We start from the raw sequence: 21,100 nt of genomic DNA, 5'->3' as shown, positions 1-21,100 counted from the left end.
AATACAAGATTATGTACATAGACTTTTACTTGGACCTTATATCTCATAAAGACACTCGATACACGGAGTGAACTACCTCAACAAATATAGTGCAATTAGCAATATCTGATGTATGCATGTATACCTGTGCCTGCATGAGGTTGAGTTGGAGAATTGGTATGTACGGAAGTAAACACATTTTTTTCAATATATTGCTAGTGCAGCAAACAAATAGAGACATACCATGTGTTATGTCTTTGTGAATTGTCTCATGGAACTTAAAGACATTTGTCGTTAAGTAGTGTTTCTAAATGCTCGCTTGCGCTATAGGAGTATTTTTCTTTTGGAACCCACTATTTATGAGTTCTTTTAATATGTATGAGTATTTATGTGTCGGTTGTCGTTTCCGGCGTCTACAATGATGGTAAAAGAAGTTTCAAGTGTCTTGCTATGAGCTACTCGTACACCCCAAATTATAAATTATTTTAGCTTTTTAAGATTCATACCTTTTGCTATGCACATAAATATATTATATGTCTAGATATATAACAAAATCTATTAGTCAAAAAAACTAAATTAATCTATAATTTAAAATGGAGGGAAACATATGCTCCCACGAACTGCTGCTTCTTTTTGTTTACTGCAGCTAATACATACTCTCTCCGTCCCAAAAAGAATGAATTTATGGAATTTTTCAAACAGATTAGGGGTGAATGAAAAAGACGCATGCACCCTTAGTTAGTTCAGTTTAATATAGAAAATGGAGAAAATATGTTTCCATTTAATCATGCATGCACGAGGTCAACACGCCAAATTATCCATACATAAGATTTAAATCCTAAACATCATTCCTTTTTGATAAATTTTGAATGCTAAAACATTGTTCTTTTTTTACGGGGAGCACAGTCATTCATATATATGTGGTCGAATTTCCAACCTCTTTGGAGAATGGACCATGGATGTTCAACAAACAACTACAACATCCATCCGGATCATCCCCCTCAAAAATGCATTAAAAAAATAAAAAGCAACCGCTCATCTTTCTCGTGGGACTCAAGTCCACGATGACTTTGGTGCGCGTCATATCGCCACACAGTCCAAGTCCAATCTTACGGAGAGCAGCAGAGCCGCCGCTATCAAAAGAACACATCAAAGTGGGTCCACGCGCCCCTCCTAACACTGCACTATCAACGAACGAAAAGCACGCCGAATCAGCCGGAACGTGTCAAGTGTCAACGCGTTTACGTCTCTGATTAGCCCCTTCCATTCCACCAACAACGAAACAACTTTCTTTCACCGACGACGTGACCCATCCAGTCCCGTTTGGTAGAGCTTTGACTTCTCATAAAATGACTTCGGCTTCGGCTCCTTCGGTGGAGTGACTTTTTTAGTGAAGCTCAAGCCATTTTGCAAAACGTTCGGTAAAACGGCTTCTCAATAGCAATATATGTAATTTTATGATCACTTAATGCTTGGAGAGAGAGGAGAAGCCGGTGAAGCCACTTTTTTCGGCTTCTCCTCTCTAGTGTAAGCCGTTTTGCGGCTTCTCCCCGGCTTTGGTGGTGAAGCCGTTTTGAAATTGGTCCTTTGGTAGAGCTTCACCAAAAGCTGTTGGAGAAGCACTTTGAGAAGCCCTACCAAACGGGGCCTAAGTCTGTATGTGCTATCATGTACTATGCATGTATCTATATACTCTCGAACGTGTACGTACACGAGTACACGCATACCCTGTACTACTACTAGTTTGCAATCAGAAGCTAGTTAATCGACGAGGGAGCGGATGGATCAGCAGGAGCCGGGCTTGAACCCGACGGACTCGCCGTCGATGCGCACCTCGAACGACCGCTGCTGCACGTTCCCGAGGATGGCCATGCCACCGTCGCTGCCGCTGGGCGCGAACGCGAGGCACCCGAACGACAGGATCCCGTCGGCGCCCAGCGTCAGGGTGGCGCCGCTGCTGAACGTGAGCGCCACGTTGGGCAGCGTCACGCTGCCGTACCCGGCGAAGTTGTAGCACGTGTCTAGGATCCCGTTCGGCGGCGCCGCCGGGTACCCGTACGCCGCCATGCCGCTCCGGAACGCCGACCGCAGCGCCGCGTACGCCGCCGGGGGCAGCCGGGTCACCACCGTGCCCGTGTCCACCACCGTCCCGCCCGCGAACGCCGATTCCGGCACGCTCAGCGCCTGCCCGCCCACGCTCATGCCCGTCAGCATCACGATGTAGTACGTCGGCGCGCTCGGCAACGTCAGCAGCTGCGTCGTCGCGAACCCCGGCGCCGCGGCATTCGCACCGCCGCCCAGCGTCAGGTACCCCGTGGTGGACGGCTTCGTCGGGAGGCAGTAGGAGAAGGCACTGCCGTACACGCCCGCAGCCTGTCCCACCAGCGACACCGGCAGGCGGCCGAGACCGAGGAGCCCGTCGATGCCGGTGAACAGCCCTCTCTGCGCGTGCCCGCAGCCGAAGAGGAACCCCTCCACCGCGTCCGTCGCCGTCAGCGTCAGCGTGTCGGAGCTGTACACGCCCGTGGTGTTGGACCCGTCGCCGTAGCTGACCACGTACCCGCACTGCGCCGCCGAGCACCCGGACGCGTAGATGCCCAGCCCCGCGCACGCGGACCCGCCGCACGGCACGGCGGCGTACGACGACGACTGGGCGGGGTCGAAGAGCGGGTCCTTCTGGTTGTAGCACGACGACGCGCACGGCTTGCACTGCACCCACGACAGGTCGCTGCCGGTATCCACCTCCAGCGTCTGCGCCACGCCCGGCGTGCCGAGGCTCGCCGTCACCACGTAGTTGAACGTGCCGATGTCGTATCCCCAGTTCGCCGGCACCGTCGCCGCCGCCGCCGCCTCGGATCCTCCCAGCAGCTGCTGCGCGCCGGCGCCCGACACCCTCCTCAGGATGTACTCCGCGCGCCGCTGGTCCGCGCGTAGCGTCTCAGCGACCGACAGCGTCGCCAGCGAGGACGTCCGCGAGGGTGCGCACGGCCCGTGCCTGTGCGTCAGCCGCAGCACGGCCGACGTGCCGTTCCGCCGCGGCGCAGCTGAAAACCTCACCGAATCCCATCCCAGCCGACGAATCAGCACGCGCGCGCGCCATGACGAACTGAAATTAAACAACCGATGATCAGGTTGCCAGTATCCGCGTACCTGGGTCGGGCGCGCTGCACGTGGAGGCCGGCTCGAAGCTGGCGGCGGAGACGGTGACGTAGCCGGGCATCTCCCCCTCGGCAGCGCCATGACAGCGGGGCAAGAACCCGAGCGCGCCGGCGCACAGGAGCAGAGACACGAGCAGGCGCGCGCGGCGCGCCACGGGGGAGGATCTCATGGCGCCTCGGCTCGGCTCGGATGGGGCCAAAAGACGGTGCCTAAATAAGGAGGACCAATCGGGCCGCCGTCCCCGGCGGCGCGACGCGCGAGACGCGGGCGGGTGCGCCGGCGGGCGAGCGCATCACCTGTGGAATTCTCGGCCCCCTGTGGGCGGAGTCGCTGCCGCCCGAGTCTGATACGTTTTCCTCCCCACTTCTCCGTCCCACCGGCACGACCAGACCAGCTGTTGGGCACGAACGCACGATGCGAAACTGCGGTCCCCTTTCGGTACGCCGCTGCCAACACCGGGCGGCTTGACTAATCGATCCCAACCAGGTGCATAGAAGTATAGAACTGGCCGAGCTCAGCCGAATCGACCTGTGATCGAACGTAGCACCAGTCAAATTGGATGGACTTCGATCGGGTCAGTTTGATTGAAACTCGGCAGACCAGTGTGTACTCGGTCCTTGCAAGTTTCAGTAAAACTCCTCTTCCGGGTACGAACGAACTTGACAAACCAACCAACCAACCGATCAGATTCCTTTCCCATGAGGCCATGACATCCTCTTCGTCGAAGAAAAGGAGCCCAAAGCTGTGGCACACGATTCGTTACGGCACTTGGAGACCCTTGTTGTTCCCTCCCACTGACGGAGACCTTTATCTACCGCCCCCGGCCCGCCTCTTCCCAGAGCGCGCGGGTTTGGGATCTTGCTGGAGCCCGGCCGGGGCCAGCCAGGGCCGTCACCGTGACCGTGACAAGAGTGATGTGCCCGAAGGCGCCATCGCCTTGTAGTCACAGCATCTCCCGTGCTCCGCCTCCAGTCAGCGGACGCGCACTCCGCGTCCCTTTCGCCGGCGTCGCAAGCACCCCGCGCCCCCACCCGAACCTGATTGCTGGCAGCTGGCGTGCGCGCTGTCTCGGGCTGAGGCTGTGTCTCGGTGCCGAGGGCGGATTTGCCCGGACGATTCGGTGGTTTCGTGCGGCCATCCATTCAGGGAAAAAAAACATTTGCAGTGCGGAGTCCTTCTGCATGTGGTGGAGCGGGGCCGAACATGGCTGACGTGTTTGAGGATGATTTGCCTGGCCTTTCCTGGTAAGCAGGCTTGGTTGAAATGTCTTGTTCGTAGTGGAGCCGGCACTAGCTGATAGGAAGGCAGACAGGCACCCACGTTTTGTTTGGTGCTTACGAGTACGGGTGATCGGTCTGCAGAGAGACCAGCCCTTTTTTTCCCTCCAAAATCCCAACTTTGGCACTATCCAAAAAGAAGATTCCCATCACATCAAATTTACGGTACATGCATGGAGTACTAAATGTAGATGAAATCAAAAACTAATTGCACAGTTTTGTTGTACTTTACAACACGAATCTTTTGAGCCTAATTAGTCAATGTTTGGACAATAATTCACAAATACAAACGAAATGCTACAGTTGCGCATTTATAGCAAAATGTCAATTTTGCAACTTCCAAATTAGGAACTAAACAAGGCCGCAAGCTAGAAGAGTTCGGTTGCGTACTCGTGACGATGGATTTCCAAGTCAACTAGTAAAATACGTTTCTTGTTAGCGTGTCAAACCCTACACTAGGCCAGAGCCTACCATAGCACGTAGACACAGCCACACAGGTTGGAATTACCAACGAGCACAATCTTTTGTAAAGTTGCATTTCATTAAAAAATTGTACATACATCAATACTGTACAGTAAAATTCAATACGTCTTTTTTTTTATTTTCCTCCAGCCATACGAGTCGTGCAAATTGTGCACAATCCATGGCCCAAAAGAATATGCTGCTACCGTGCTACGCCGCGCAAACCCATGTCACAAACTCACAATCCTCTGAACGAGGGCCTCACGCTCACCAACGCCTCTCGTCCCATGGCCACCTCCCTTCGCCCCATCTCCATGCCGCAGTTCTTCCGCCCGGACGGCCGCCGGGCGTGCGCCGCCGCCCTCGCTCCTGCTTCCGGCAGTGGCCCCGCCGCGGCAGTCGGCGCCGGGGCTTCCACCCTCTCGAACCGGGCGGACCACTTGGCCAGCACGTACCGCGTGCGCCTCCACGGCGGCACGTGCATGCCCGCGCCGCGGATGGACTCCGCGGCCGTGGCGCACATTGCCGCGGCGAGTTCCTTCAGAGCCTCCGGCCTCGCCACGAGCACCGGCGGCAGGGACGAGAGGAGGTCCCGGTACTCGGCGCTAGGCCTCGCGATCTCGAACCCGGCCGCGACGTTCACCTCCACGATGTAGCGAGACGACGCCGACGACGGCGAGGAGCTCATTGTCACGTCGACGTACTCGTACGAGCCCGGCGCGGGGATGCTGCTGGTTCTTTCCCACGAGGATCTGCAGAGACCTGCATGGAGTACCCCCAAGCACAAGAGAGCTAAATGTTAAGGATCCGTGTCGCTTAACACGCTTCAAACAGTTTCTAATCTCGCGCTGTTAATGCATTGTGTCGATCTAGGAGTTCGAAACAAGAGTGCCAATTATGCTATTGATGAAAACTGAAGAGCATGAGGTATTGAGGTAGGAGTAGAATATTTACCGGCATTGAAACCCCTCGCCCGGAGCCGCTCCACGAGATGCTTCCTCATCCCGCCGCCGCCAACGACGACGGCCGGCCCGGCGTCTCGGACGATGCGCTCCGCCTCGGCGCGGATTCGTGCGGCTGCCGCGTCGGCCGCCGCGTCCGCCAGCGTCAGCCGCAGCGTTTCCTTCCACTCGGTACTCCGCGGCGCCACGGCGTGCTTGGCTACGACGCCGTCCGTGCCGTGCTCGCCGTATCCGTTGTAGAACTCGTTCACCAAACCCATCAGATCGTCGTCATCGTCGTCGGCATCCGCGCGCCGGGACGGCGCCGACGGGAGCGCGACGTTGCTGATGAACGGGCCCCGTAGTAGCCGAGCCCTCGCCGCCTCGTCTAGGGCCGCCGTTGCCTTCTTGTATGCACCCAACGATTCCATTGTCACCGTGCCGATGGCCGCGCTGATCTCGAAACCAAGGTGGGGGCGCCAAGAACAAATGATTTGGCCGTGGCGCCGCGCCGCCGATCGCGTGCGCCGGCGAGCAAGTTCCTCTTGTGGATGCCAATTGGCAGTGGCTGGCGTGTAGTTAGTTCCACGAGGGTGTTTATATATGTTTCGACGGGCGTGCAGAGGTAGAGCCGGATTGCTATTCTGCTAGTGCGTCCAGGTTCATTGTATAGTACGTCCAGATGCGATGAATCGGGCGCAACATGCGAAGTCTGTGTTGTGTAGTAGAGTAGGAGTATAGATGTATGAAGTCTCTACACGTACACTATCACTGTCAGGATTGCTTCGCCTCGAGGAAATTTGGGCGAACACTGTTCAATCTTCAATCAAACACCACCGCTCCTGGTCATCCATGTACGAAACTACAAATGGATCTTCCCGTGTTTACTCCACATCGGTCGACCATACGTCCAGATACATAGCGCGTCATGCATGATTGTTGCCGTAGAAATACTTGCATACTTCAACAATGCTCCACAGAACACAGTACGGAGTAGGATGGATCCTCATTGCCAATAATCTGTGCCTCCGCTTGATCAAATAACGATTCACGTGATCACGTCAGCAATCGGATGCACATGAACTGATTATGGGACTATCGACTACGCGTAACGCACCATTTTGTTTTGCATCAATAAAACACAACAAAACAAAATAGCATGAAAATCGCGGAAGTTGTATGTGAAAGTAACTGAGATATGAACCACCATCCAGATTTTCAAACATCATTTACTACGACTAATGCCATAGTCACTCTACAGCGCGGGTCAGTTGCCAGAACCATTTCTCAAGTGCACAAAAGGGCAAAATACCCCTCTGAAAGCTAAACACCCCCCCGATGAGTATTCGATACACCTAGTAGTAGGTTACTTCAGCAACCTGGAGATTCAATAGCCTGAAATCATCTTAAGAGCTGTCCATCGGGTTATCAGTCGAAGCTGGGTTGGCCTTGGCCCCACCATTGTCATTGTTATCTGGGTTGACCCCAGCTGTCCCCTCGGCTCCAAAAGCGAAATTCGGGGGAACATCATTTGGGCCGACTCGCTCAAAAATGGAGATGGATGGCGCGGTCATTTGGTTGAACGTAGGTGCTTGGGTGTCACCTGCTGGTTTTGGGTAGCCAAATCCAAGAGAAGCAAATGATTCAGTGGGAATCACAGGTTGAGAACTGGGTCCAAAAAGCTTCTGCTCGTACTCCAGAAGCTCATTCTGAGAAGCTGCACAAAAGAAGCATGTCACAGTTAGTTTAGGATGATATGTTTGAATCGATCACGAATCTACTTTACATGGAAATGGAAATGCGTCTGTGAGAATAGGAGGTTAAGCTTGAGCTAAACAAGGTACAATAGACTAATCAAATGGTCTTCTTTTCACTAAGGAATAAAAACAATCAAATGGTTCCCAAAATTCTAAGAACAGATACGCTCAGAACACTGTACACTATCTTAATAAGGGAAGGGAACAAATCCAGTTTATGTTGTACGTGTCAAATGCATCAAGCAGTCAGGGTAAGGTCATCCCATTGCCTCTAGTTAAACTTGCAATGCTCAGGATACATTAACTCAGCTCCTAAAATTTTGATAAAACACATACCATCTCATTAAACTAAATATGAAATCAATTGCTTCCATACTGTTTACCAGTGCCTATTTACTATCTACAGTTCCCATATACAGTAAAATGCACTATAATTACTTCAGGCAATAAAATTATGAATCATTCGCTAGCAAGGAACCATGGATATAATCATAAATGCATGACGGACGATATCTTTGATTACTCAACAAACTATAAAGATTATAGAGCTAACCATCTGTCAGTTGAACCTGCGGCCGCCGGTCTTTCACCCACTGGAAAGACTGAGCAAGTCTCCATCCTCTAGACTTCATCAAGAAGGCTGCAACAATAGCTGCTGACCTAATAAATGCGTTCCAAAGAAATATTTATCAATCAATGATAACAATGCTGACAGTGTCAATGCTAATGAAAACTTCTCCACAAGCAAGTACCTGTTTTTTCCAGTCATGCAATGAACAAGAACGCGTGATTTATCTCTTTCACATTGTTCTGAAATTGCAGAGAGGGAAATCAAAATTTCCTATTAGTGACAATAAAGAGGTCTCATAGCTCAGTACATGAGAAGTAAAATACAATCCATCCTTTCACAGGAAAGTAAACTTCAGAAAGAAGCTCTAGGGGAAAGGCAGTCGTGCAACATACAAAAAGAAAATAACCTAAAGAATGACAGTACACATACAAATGTTTGTTCCATCTTAACAGATGGATGAACCAAGTCGAATGGAAGCATCCATTCAAAAATCAAGTCCAAACAATTATATAATGAACCTATTACTACAATGGGTAGAGAGGAAATGGAATATGTTAGTATGACATGCAGACGATACCTACTCAAGTTCAACATCAGGTAGCAACATATTTTTCACAGGGGCAACTTTAAGTGAAGAAAAATGTAGTCCATGACTCAGTGTGCACTTAATTCCACACCAAAATGCAGAGAGAGCAAAATGAATAGTACCTAGAAACCGGTTTGCGTCATCAAAATCCAAAGGCCTGTCGCGCTGAAGACTGTGATATGTGAATGAATTCTTGTATAGATTGTGGCAATCAGGCACAGTCTGTTAAGCAATAAACATAGCAATTAATCTTCAACTATCACACTGAAGGATGCACTAAACAGTCAAGGGAAAAAGTTATTTTAACAGTCAATAGCAGGAGTACACTAAAAGTTGGCTGTCAAGTATATGTCAGTCTATAGATTCAAAAGAAAAACGATATTGAGAAATTAGCCTGAAAAAGCCATTGATGTGAACATGATCTATATGACAGCAACATAACTAATACTGAACCCAAACAGGCTACACACATATATCTACCATGAAGATTATTAGATGTTGAATTGACATAGCTATCACAACGTGCTTAAACAACTTTTATGGTACGAAGGATTGGTACCTATCTCTGTGTAACGAAAACTATTTAAGAACATTCCAGAAACCATACCTTTGGTATTCTCCAATAAGCACAATCATCTCAGCTAAACTATCAGATTTTATAATTTCCAGATCCCATAGGAACACTTAACCAGTTAAGAAACCAATTATGAGTAATAATCACCATGGTATACTCCTCTTCCATCAGGATTTGCTAGCTACCAATTAGGTCACTACTCCAATTATCACAAGTGAATCGATTTTCTTCTATCAGTTTCAACCAAGCTGCGGACATTCAGTTACCATATGCTCTGTTTGAGTTTCACTTCCAGTTCAAATGAATCCTCATGTTAATTGTCACCTGCACTTCACCACAGTTTCCTTATGAGAAAATAGGTACTGTACCACAACTAAACTAAACAAAAACATTAGCCGTTTGTTTCATATACACCTACCTAAATAACCTTAAATTGATAGCATGTAGCCTGTCCTATGGACGATAACAAACCACAGATTGACCAAAGATATCCTCAATAAACCATGAACTGTCACAAAGTACAAAACCCTAGATCGCGGCCAACGCCATCCCTCCTCAGCTTCTTAATTTTATTTTGACAGGGAATCATTTTCCAACGTTACCACGCGGGATCGAAAATCGCAAACGAGGAATCGAACGGGGGCCATCCAGAAAAGGGCGGGGGATGCATTACGTACGTTGAGGATGTGGGAGACGTTGAGCGTCTTGAGGACCTCGGAGCGGGAGGCGTTGTCGTAGCTCCCGAGGAAGAGGAAGTCCTTGAGCACCTCGGTGGGGAAGGCGGACTCGTGCTTCGCCGGGGTGCCCTCCCCGTCCGACGGCTTCCACCGGTGGCCGCACACCCCGCAGACCTCCCCCTCCTCGTACTTGTGGTAGTGCCCGCAGATCCCGCACGGGTTCTCCCGCTCCCGCTTCCTCATCCCGTCCCCTTCCTTCCGCTTCCCCCCGCCGCCGCGGCGCTGCTTGATCAAGCAGAGCAGGGAAGGCGATTCGAGGTTATTCCCAGATTTTTCGTGGGGTTGGGTTTGGATTGAATCGACGGGGGGATTGGGGTTTTGAGTTGGTTGTTCGGTTCGTGGCGACGCCCACGGACTCAGGCAGGGGGAGATATCAGCCGTTGATGGGGTTCTTGACGGCTGAGATCTTGTAGGTGGTCCTCTTGATGGGGCCGTCTAATGGGCTCTGTACAAGGTTGATGAGAATTGAAATTGCGTGCACAAGGAAACGTGGTTGGTTCGATAGGAATTCGCCAAAATAAAAAATCTCAAATCTTGGTGCTCAATTGGAGGTTCTAAAATAGGAAAGAGGAAGCATTGACGCCTGCCTTAGTGCTGAATTAGGGGTTCGTCGATGACGTGCTCCTACTCAGGCTCAAACTCGATGCTGATGTCTCGATCTTTGAGTGCAATTATGCAAACTTAAATTACAATGTCATATAGATGATGTAAATGATGCATTTATGCATACAAATAAAAATAATTAGCAAAATCTTAAGCACTTTAGTTTTAACTAAAACTTGGTTATCGTTCAAAATCAGTCCAATGGCAGAATTACAAATAAATCTAAAAATTCCTGACGACATCGATGTTGGCGATTCCAACCACGCCACTAATCAGTGGCGGAGAATTTTAAATTATACCAAATTTTGAAGAAAGTTTGCACTGTCGGCCTGTCCTAATAAAGAAAAAAAAAACGAGTTTCTAGCTCCACCATTGCCATTAATGGTCATCGCAAATGCTCTGGTCCTAACATCTAAGTAACCTTCTAGCACAACTATGCCTCTGTATACGTAAGAGATGTAGACATCAGATCCACCCCCAGTCAAGTGAATCGAACAGGGCACTGTGCCAGATCGTTGACGTCGTCGAGGAGGGATGGCATACGAGCTTGAAGCCAAGCACTATCCGCGGCTCCATCTTCAACACGCCTGGCGGCATCAATGATGCTTGCGCCAAGCACTTCAGCACCATCTTGCACGACCTTGCCGATGTCAGCGGCCTCCGCCAGGTGGCGAATGGTCCTCGCTGCATTCATCAACAGCAGCAGTGCTTCGACGTCGTCACAGTCATCGCGTAGCCGGGGCAGGAAGTCGCGCTGGATCCGCGAGAGCTCGAACCGGGGCAGCCCGAACGTCATCCTCGCGAGATCGGACAGACGGCCCATCATGGTGCACGACCAGGATCTCCGCCTGAGCAGAGCGAACATGAGCCTGTACGAGTCGCACGAGATGCTGACTGAGTCCAACTCAACCAACTTGAGCACCAGACCCTGCTCCTCCCCGTCCCGAGCCTCCAAGGCCTGTATGTGGTGTAGAGGCTCAGCACTACTGGATGTGGTGGCGGAAACCTGAATCTAGGCCAGCATGGTCCAAAGAGCTTCTGCTCGTACGCCAGAAGATCGTGCTCAAAAGCTACAGAATAAATAGATTACAGTTAGCTTAGGATAATATATTTGAATTGACCATGAATCCACAATAATATTTCGAAATGGAAATGGATATCAGTGAGAATTAAAAGGACAACTATGCCCTAAAAAAGGTGAGTTGATCACTATAAACTAAGAAGAATGATAATAACTATAAACTGGTTCCCAAAATCCTCAGAGCAGTTCCCTTTCATAACACTCTGCACACTATCTTAATAAGGGAAGGGAACTGATCACCAGTTCATGTTGTATGTGTAAATCATGTTGCAATCACAATCAGGGTAAGAGGTCATACAATTGCCTCCAGTGAAAGTTGCAATACTCGTGATACAATAACCTAGCTCCTAAATTTTTGATAAGACAAATACCATCTCAGTAAACTAAGCATGAAATCAATCTCTTTCATACTGTTTACCAGTGCTTATTCACTTTGTATTTGCCTCAGGTATAAAATTCTGAATCATTGGTTAGCAAGGACCCAAGGATACAATTACAAATACATGAGAGACAATATCTTTGATTGCTCAACAAACTTTAAAGGTTACAGGGCTAACCATCTGTCAGATGAACCTGGGGCCGCTGGTCTTTCACCCACTGGAAAGACTGAGCAAGTCCCCATCCTCTAGACTTCATCAAGAAGGCTGCAACAACATCTGTGACCTAACCAATGCGTTTATCAATCAGCAACACACTGCTGACAGTGTCAGTGCTAATGAAAAATTCTCCACAAGCAAGTACCTGCTGTTTCCAGTCATGCAATGAAAAGGAATGCGTGATTTATCTCTTTCACATTTTCCTGAAATTGCAGAGAAGGAAATGAAAATTTCCTATTCGTGACAAACGGCAATAAAGAGGTCTTGTAGCTCAAGTACACGAGAAGTAAAATAGAATCCCTTCACTTTTACATTTGTAAAAATTTCAGAAAGAAGCACTAGGGAAAAGGCTGTTGTGCAACATACAAACAGAAAATAACCTGGAGAAAGACAGTACACATACAAATGTTTATTCATCTTAACAGAGACATGAACCATGTTGAATGGAAGCATGCGCTCAAAAATCAAGTTCAAACAATTATATAATGAACCTATTACTACAATGGTAGAGAAGAAATGGAATATGTTAGTATGACAGGCAGAGGATACCTACTCAAGTTCAGCATCAGGTAGCAGCATATTTTTCGCAGGGGCAGCTTTATGTGGAGAAAAATGTAGTAGTCCATGGCTCAGTGTGTGCTTAATGCCACACCAAAAGTGCAGAGAGAGCAAAATGAACAGTACCTAGAAACCGGTTTGTGTCATCAAAATCCAAAGGCCTGTCACACTGAATACTGTGACACGTGATAGAATTCTTGTATAGATTGTGGCAATCAGGCACAGTCTGTTAAGCAATAAACATAGTGATTAATCTTCAACTATCGCACTGAAGGGTGCATGAAACAGTCAAGGGCAAAAATTGATTTTAACAGTCTAGCGGCAGGAGAGCCTAGATTGAGCTCTGGGTTTATCCTTGTATGATTTCCGCCAGCTCGCCATTGTTCTGCTCATACACTTGTGACACGTTCTTGGAAACTCAAAGAGCAAGGTTGAAGTCTACAAGCTGCGACCTGGTTGCTTCTAGGTTTACAGCCTCAGTTGCATTTTATGAAAGGTTATTCTGGGTTTTCTCTACTATTGTTTGCAGATATCAGCCCTGCACCTCAATTCTCATTCGCAGCTTGTTCTGCAACTGCATGTCGAAGGAAAATATAGTGGCTAAAGTTTTGTTTTCATGAGCTCATCACTGCAAAACTATGAAGTAGAGAAGTTTCAAAGGTTTTTTAATCTAACGTCAATCTGTGTGTGCAGTTTCCTTTGGATTTCATTTTGATACTTCAGTCCATTCGCATGACCACGAGTGGCGTTTATCTGATCCATGTTCTGAAATGGCAAGTCAAACAGAAATGACATCATGAAACTGAGATAAAAAGAATGCTCATAAAAGCTATATAAATCGAATATTCGGAAATTTTGAGCTAGTGATTTAGACCATATGCAACCAGACTAGCAAAACTTCTTAATTTTTTTTTGAAGTAAAGGTTTATTTCCATCTGCAACTTTGATATTGCTATCTGCTTCAACGGGGTGTCAGATTGAACTATTCGGTATTCCTGATTCGGCATTTCATTGGTATATTTTCATTACTAATTTCTTCTAGCCTCTAAGTTTTGAAAACACTCAACCAGTGATGACACCATATTCAAATCACTAGTATATGATATGTAACTTTCTTTATTGAATGAAGATAGTATTATCAATAGCTATGTGACACAAGAAATCTTATTTAAAATACTGATAATACGATCTATAGCAATCTGAATACTAAATGATACTAATAATTGGTTCTGTGCTACTTCATGTTCATTATGTTGTTTTGACAGCAAGTTTTCAATTCTACTGACACAACGTTATCAATCAGATAATTGTCAAACACCAATGTGGTGTCGTAAAACAGACATACATGAATCTGTGGCTGATGATAAAAGGAAGGAAGCAAGATAGGATGGTGACTACTTCTCACCTTGTATTGTTACTACCAGCTAAAGGAATGGTAGGAGGTAGTGCAGTGGAGAAAATTGATGCCTGGTGCAGCTAATGCTGTGAAAAGAGCAAAACGATGAAGGATTTGGAAGAGAAAATTTGGTGTCTTCCTATGTGCAGATAGAAAAATTACTGTCTTCCTATGTTCTGATTTTTCTTTCTGCACTTCATCACAGTTTTCATACGAGCAAACAGGTGCCATAAGTCCACCACTACACAAAACAAAAACGTTGGCCATTTGTTTGCTATACACTAAACCTACCTAAATAACCTTTCAGGCAACAACAGCACAAACTGCAAGCATGTAGCATGTTCTATGGATGATGACAAACCACAGATTCACCAAAGATATCCTCAATAAACCATGAATTGTCACAAATTACAAAAAAAAAAAAAACCCCTAGATGGCGCCAACACCGTTACTCTCCAACTTCTTTATTTCCATTTTGACGGGGAACCATTCTCCAACTTTACCACGCAGGATCAAAAATTGCAAACGAGGAATCAAACGGATGGGTAATCATTCTCCAACTTTACCACGCAGGATCAAAAATCGCAAACGAGGAATCAAACGGGGGCCATCCAGAAAAGGGCGGGGTGCGCAGTACGTACGCTGAGGATGTGGGAGATGCTGAGCGTCCAGATGACCTCGGAGCGGGAGTCGTTGTCGTAGCTCTTGAGGAAGAGGAAGTCCTTGAGCACCTCGGTGGGGAAGGCGGACTCGCCTCGCCGGGGTGCCCTCCCCCTCCGACGGCTTCCACCGGTGGCCGCACACCCCGCAGACCTCCCCCTCCTCGTCGTACTTGTGGTGGGGTCCGCAGACCCCGCACGTGTTCTCCCGATCCCGCTTCCTCATCTCGTCCCCTTCCTTTACCCGCCACCGCCGCCGCCGCCGCGCTGCTCGATCCCCGCGGGAGATCGCAGTGGGAGGGATCGCGTGTGTGCCTGGGCTGGGCTGGTTGATTTGGGGCTTTGATTTAATGGAATTGCTGATTCCTTTCAAGGCCAAATAAATTATCAATGCTGATCCGACGCCAAATAAATCGGTGGGAATTATTATAAAAGAAAGGAAAAGAAATCGTGGAAATTATTATCAATGCTGTCCAGGGTGGGACCTCATCAACAGTTAAACAAAAAAAAATCATCATCTAAAAGTAGCCACGCCTTTTCGGCCTCCCTCCCATGCTGGCACCTGTGGCCTCCTCCCACACTTCAAACCGGGGCCTCCTCCCCACGTTGGCAGTTCATCCCTCCCATTGGCGCTTGCGGCACCCCTCTCGTGCTCTCTTCTCCGACGGCTCCCCAACCATGTTCTCCGGCGTTCCTCGCCTCGCTCGCGTCGCGAGCGCCCTCGCGCACCGCAGGCATTACGTCGTCGCGGTGCTCCGAGGGGGCGATGGGGCAAAGCCAATTACGTTCAAGCTCTCACTCCCCTGGAAGAAAGCGCCGCTGCTCAAGCCCTGCGGCGAAGCCGCTAACCCTATCCTGAGAGTGCTGTCTCCGAGCGCGTCCAGTTGTAAGGACCATTCCCGGGTGACTATCACCCTGGCCGAGAATAGTGGGGTGATAGCGTCCGTGGAGCTGTTACCTAAGACACCGGAGGCCATGGTGGACATGTCAGAGGATGAGGAGAAGGAGGCCATGGCTAGCACAGAAGAGGACGAGGACGAGGAGTTCTGGGTCTACACATCATCAGAGGACGAAGATGAGGAGGACGAAATCTACCCTGCCATGGAGGAGTCTTCGGGGGATGCTTTGATGATGGATCTCTTCTACAAGGGAGGGGCCGCTGAGCGTGCCATGGAGGAGGCTGAATCGAAATACACGGTGCCTGATCGCAAATGCTCCGGGATCAGAAGGCCCCCATCCTCCTTCCTGATGGATTTCTCGTACTGGCCGCATGATTCGTTCGCGAGTGCTGTTGTTCTACAAACAGATGGTTTGCTTTTCATCTCTCATCCTTGTATAATTTGTTGCATCCACGTCCCTTTTTAGTGACAAAAAGCTTGAGGAATGAATAAAAAGTCCTACTAGTCAGACCATGTCCCTTGTTCAGTATTTCTACACGGTGCCTGATCACTATAATTTGTTTCATCTCTCAGCTACTAGTCATAAGATTGATGTGTTTATGTTTATTTTTTGCAGAGCAAGGTGATTGCATCTGGTAATCATCATGGAGCTTCAACGTGGAGACTGATTCTGTCAATGAAAATATATCAGACCCACGGGATGTACAAGGACCCATAGTGGTTAGTAGTATCTTCTATTATACATTTGCTACTAGCTAGTGTACTACTAATACTATCTGCTCATCATGGGTCCATGGTAAACCATTGCTTAGGCCTTGTCCCAGTATCATGATCAGCGTCTAGAGTACACAGGCGTCATTTGTGGCTCAATTCTTGAAAAGTTCAAGATCTCCTTCGATACTCATTATGAAGTGAAAGAGTTGCTCGGTAAGTTAGTAATTAAGCCATTCTTGAGGGATTGTCTCAGTCACATTTCATTATATAATCGGTGCAACTATGTTAGGAGCTGGAGCGGAAGGTGAGGTGCATAGGTGTGTATCTCTGGATAATTCACACAGCTGTGCCATAAAGTGTTCAGCTTATGAGCATGTAGATGAGGAGCCAAGGTTAGTGCATTGTATATTTTATATATGTATGTATGTTAGTTCATTGTATCTTTGGTTGTTAGGAACTTAGGATACCCTTCGATTCACTGTCTATATCTCAACAATTATGCATGTTGATATATAGTAATCTTCTATATTTAGGAACTAAACCCTTGAGGATTAATATGTGTGGCACCTGGTTGCTATGTGCAGTGTGCCTATTTTATACTAACTAGAATCCTATTTTGCTTGTTGACACAACTTAGGGCCTCCATCTGTCCTATTTAAACTAAAAATGGAGAAGAATACACAATTTAGGGCCTCCATCCGTCCGTCTATATTTTTCTTTTTTTAAAGACATTTCCATCTTTTTCTAAAGTGTCTTGTGAGGGTTATGTGGAGGCTCCAATTAGTAATAGTAAGATGAAACACAACAAACCTGCTTGTTGTATGCAGTATGCTTCTCATTTCCCTCTCAATTATTTCGATATGAAAACAAAAGTCTTTGTTTAATTTGTTAGTATGCAATACACTCCTCTTACCAGGGAGTCTATGACCATGAGGATGCTTTGTCACCCACATGTTAGAAGGATTTATTCTGCGTGGGCAGAGGACAAACCAGAAACAGGTGCAAAGGAGTACCCAGTTTTCTTAGCACAGGAATTCTTCAAATGGTGCGCAAAATGTACTTTTGTTTATACTAACTGTTGATCATCTATATTGACTCAATCATCTATATTGATTAATGCCTTCTTTTTAGTACCCTTGAGGACTATCTTGATGAAAATCCTGTTAAGTCAATTTGTGATCGAGTCAAGATCTTTACCCAAGCAGTTTCTGGACTAAGATATTTGCACTCAAAAGGTATTGTCCATCGGGACATCAAGCCCAACAACATATTTCTTGATGACCATGGTGATGCGAAGATTGGAGATTTCGGACACAGTAAGTATAATAACTAGATTGTTTACATTCGTGCAACTGAATATTATTTTAATTGTATCTATTTTTGTCAGGTGGGTTAATTTCTTCAGAATCATGTTCTCATGGGGGAAAATTGTATGGGACACGGCTATATGGGTCACCTGAGCTTCTGCTGATGCAAAAACATGGTGTAAAGGTACTTTCATCTTAGCATTCACGCAGCACATGAGGGTTCCATACATTGGCCAAGTGTTGGAATTTGATTTCTGTTCAATTTAGAGCGACGTCTTCAGCCTTGGCATGGTGTACGCCGAGCTCTTTGGACCATCGGCTGCAGCTGCCGAGCGCGCCGAATGGCTTCTCAAGCTCAGGATACTAGTTCTGTCTCCCCAATGGAAGAAGTACCCGTTTTCAACGTGGCGAAATTCGGAACTTTCCAAGGACTGGACTGGAGATGCGTCCCTTATGAAGATAATGTTGGAACCGTCACCTGAAGAGCGCCCATCATGCGAGGACATACTGGTACACTCAAAAGACCACCGGTTTCCGTAGGATTATATATGTTCTTGCTTCTCTTGTGTCTCATTGTTACTGCCATTTTTGCAGGACCTGCTGTGACTGTGAGGCCAGGAAGTTCTCTGCAGCGTGCTTTGAAGGTTCGGTTCAAAAGATCGCCATTCCCACCCGAGGATTGCAATTCGTTGGCTTATGTATCATAGTGCTTCCATTTTTTGCAGGCGATGCTTGCCCCAGTTGAATTTTGTAGTGATAGTTGAAGGCACCGAACAGGAGATGTGCAATGGAGGTCCAATATGTGTACAATATTAGTGAGCTTGTCGGTCTCTTGTTTTCTTTCTCCCTGTAACCATTTCCCCGGAGGCTGGACCCCCTGTTAACTACTACTACTAGTACTACTTACGGAGTAGCTGTTATGCATGGTAGAATCACATGTTCTTCGATGACCGGTGCTTTACTCTTACGCACATTAGTTATAACCTTCTTACCCATGCCTGCGTCACTGCGTGTTTTGTGTGCGCACCCTGGTCAGCTTGAGGCTATGGTGCTGGTGGTTCTTTTGCGCATGCTAGCCTTTGATAGTTGAGTTCCATGAAGTGATGGCGTATTGGTACATATTGCTGTAAAATAAATTTTGGTGCACAGCACGAACAGCTGAAAAGAGAAGTGGAGACAGATATGCATGATCGATTACATATATGTTGAAGAAGCTGGTGCTGAACAGTGATGGGCCAAGCACAACAGGCGAACTAGTTAGTACCAGGAAGGGCTGCCGCTGCGAAGGGTTTGTGGAATCGAGGCCTTTTTTTTTCAAGACAAAAGTTCAGAGGTGCAGCAGGCTATGCTTCAAATCTCGATCTGCTTCGTGTACATGTGGATGGTGTACGAGTTGAGCCGTTGTCTTGGTACGGAGTTCGCCTCTCCGTCCGGGTTGCATCGGCCGGCTCACACCAGCACCTCCGAATGCCTTGGAACTGCAAGGAAAACGGCAGCGCTTTCTGACATCCAGCGTAGTAGGTCGGTGCTTGGTATACGCGGATGACGCGATCCCAATCGGCCAGCCCACTTCTGCAGGTATATTTGCATTGGTCTCCAAAATCTACGTAGGTGCTCTGCTGCGACGATGAGCCCCTGCAGTGAGCAAATCCCTTCTCCGTTTGTTTGGGTGCCGTGCATCTTGATTCCACAATTCCTCCTGACTAGTTATCCTCTGGACGACCCCGCTCGTACTCGTGTTCAGTTCACTTGCTGCCAGCCTGCCGCCGCGTATCTGTGTATGCAAAGCCCAGCCACGACGCAAGGCCGGCTGGCCCCTACTTCTGTTGAGAAAGAAAGCATGCACGGTCCAGGCGAGAAAAGAAGGCACTTAACCGGCTGCAACCGTAGCTGCTTTTCTTGGCGAGCTGGGTCAGCAACGGGGGAAGACAAAAACAATTTTTCTTGCACGGCATTTTTAAAACGTCCGATTTCAGTTCTCGAGCTTCCGCCGAACAGAATGTCCCAAGTGCACATGTGTCTTCACGAGGATCTGAGGCTCTGAGCGAGAAATTATACTGTGGCAAACTGGTAACCCAGATTTTATATATAACACGCACATCTCAAATCTTTCATTACATGGCTAAGGTGACCACTGCTCGAGCGTAGCGTTCTACTATTCCTCTGCGGCCAAAATGTAGCCATCTCATCTATACTTTGCAGTGTAGTATTCCTGCCCCCAAAAAAATGAACACAGTGACAGGAGGGTTACATTATGGATAGAACTAATGCAAAACTACCTCCTTTCCTAAATATATGATGTTTAGGCAAATTAGATTATTTTTGAACTAGTTTGCTTGTTCCAAAAGATATATATTCGATCAACAACAGAGGTGTATATTAGTGTTTGCTTGTTCATAGTTTACTTCAGTTGGGGAACACGATACCGCGCATCAGTTGAGGGCTAAAAGCTCTTGCTCTCAATCTAATTTGTATTTATTCCCTAACTTTGTGTCTGGTTACGAATGAAAAAGTGGAATAAGGATTGAAAGATTGTATGGACACTTAAACCTGTCATGTGCTTAACATCGTTAAGAAATGCAGAGAGGTCGAGGGATTGGAAATTTTATAAGTCTTAAGTTGCAATTTGTTGGCGTTTTCTCTTTTCTAAAAAGGCCAATAGTTTTAAATGATCATAAATATCTGCTTTCCTCCTGCAGATCAATTTGGGTGGACCAAATTGAAGGTACATGCAGTGGAGATTAGTTATTACTGAAGGCAAATTAAATTAGCTTCAAAACCAACTGTATTATATTTTGTCTACAGTGCGGGTAATTTTCTTCATCTCTTCTTTTAATTATGCAACTATTTTAACACAGTATCCAGAGGTCATCACTATACTAAGGACCTCAAAACTAATGTTACTCGCCCTTATTTTTTGCATCTAGGTTCTCATTTACACCTCAAGTAATAATTGTTATACTTCTTTACCAAGGATTGCATCTTTTTAGAACCGACTCTGTTCAAATTATTTATGAAAAAGCATGTTGCCATTTGTCTCAGTACAACATAGGTTTAACTATATAAACGTGATTTACATGACATCATGTCGAATTTCCTTTTTCCATCCCACAGCAATGCACAGGGTTTTCACAAGTATTTTCGCAAAAAAAGGGGTTTTCACAAGTATAACAAATTTCTGTTAACAACAGTCACGACTTAACCTATATCCTAGAGAACCCAGCCCAACTCATATATAAACCCC

The 21,100-nt window shown here is 47.2% G+C and overlaps 3 protein-coding genes and 1 pseudogene across 3 annotated transcripts; all 4 read right to left on the bottom strand.

Annotated features, from left to right (window-relative positions):
• Positions 1–1,396: 1,396 nt before the first annotated feature.
• On the bottom strand, positions 1,397–3,879 carry LOC117842152 (aspartyl protease family protein At5g10770). The gene is made up of 2 exons (XM_034722520.2): positions 3,130–3,879; positions 1,397–3,023 (listed from the first exon to the last, which is right to left on the bottom strand). The coding sequence occupies exons 1-2, from the start codon at positions 3,305–3,307 to the stop codon at positions 1,765–1,767; spliced, it is 1,437 nt and encodes a 478-aa protein (XP_034578411.1). The 5' UTR covers positions 3,308–3,879; the 3' UTR covers positions 1,397–1,764.
• Positions 3,880–4,812: 933 nt separating this feature from the next.
• Positions 4,813–6,849, bottom strand: LOC117835954 (uncharacterized). Its single transcript, XM_034715294.2, has 2 exons — positions 5,832–6,849; positions 4,813–5,639 (listed from the first exon to the last, which is right to left on the bottom strand). Exons 1-2 carry the CDS (start codon positions 6,247–6,249, stop codon positions 5,116–5,118), a joined length of 942 nt encoding a protein of 313 aa, XP_034571185.1. The 5' UTR covers positions 6,250–6,849; the 3' UTR covers positions 4,813–5,115.
• Positions 6,850–6,973: 124 nt separating this feature from the next.
• Positions 6,974–10,365, bottom strand: LOC117835964 (protein-tyrosine-phosphatase IBR5). The gene is made up of 5 exons (XM_034715305.2): positions 9,984–10,365; positions 8,855–8,954; positions 8,328–8,385; positions 8,129–8,235; positions 6,974–7,535 (listed from the first exon to the last, which is right to left on the bottom strand). The coding sequence occupies exons 1-5, from the start codon at positions 10,224–10,226 to the stop codon at positions 7,225–7,227; spliced, it is 819 nt and encodes a 272-aa protein (XP_034571196.1). The 5' UTR covers positions 10,227–10,365; the 3' UTR covers positions 6,974–7,224.
• A 528-nt stretch (positions 10,366–10,893) lies between these two features.
• LOC117835974 (protein-tyrosine-phosphatase IBR5-like) lies at positions 10,894–15,364 on the bottom strand (annotated as a pseudogene).
• Positions 15,365–21,100: the final 5,736 nt, after the last annotated feature.

This window comes from Setaria viridis, chromosome 1 (genome assembly GCF_005286985.2).
Source record: "Setaria viridis chromosome 1, Setaria_viridis_v4.0, whole genome shotgun sequence".
In the NCBI taxonomy this organism is placed as follows: Eukaryota; Viridiplantae; Streptophyta; class Magnoliopsida; order Poales; family Poaceae; genus Setaria; species Setaria viridis.
Note: the sequence above shows the minus strand (reverse complement) of the source record. Positions and strands in the feature narration are given on the sequence as shown.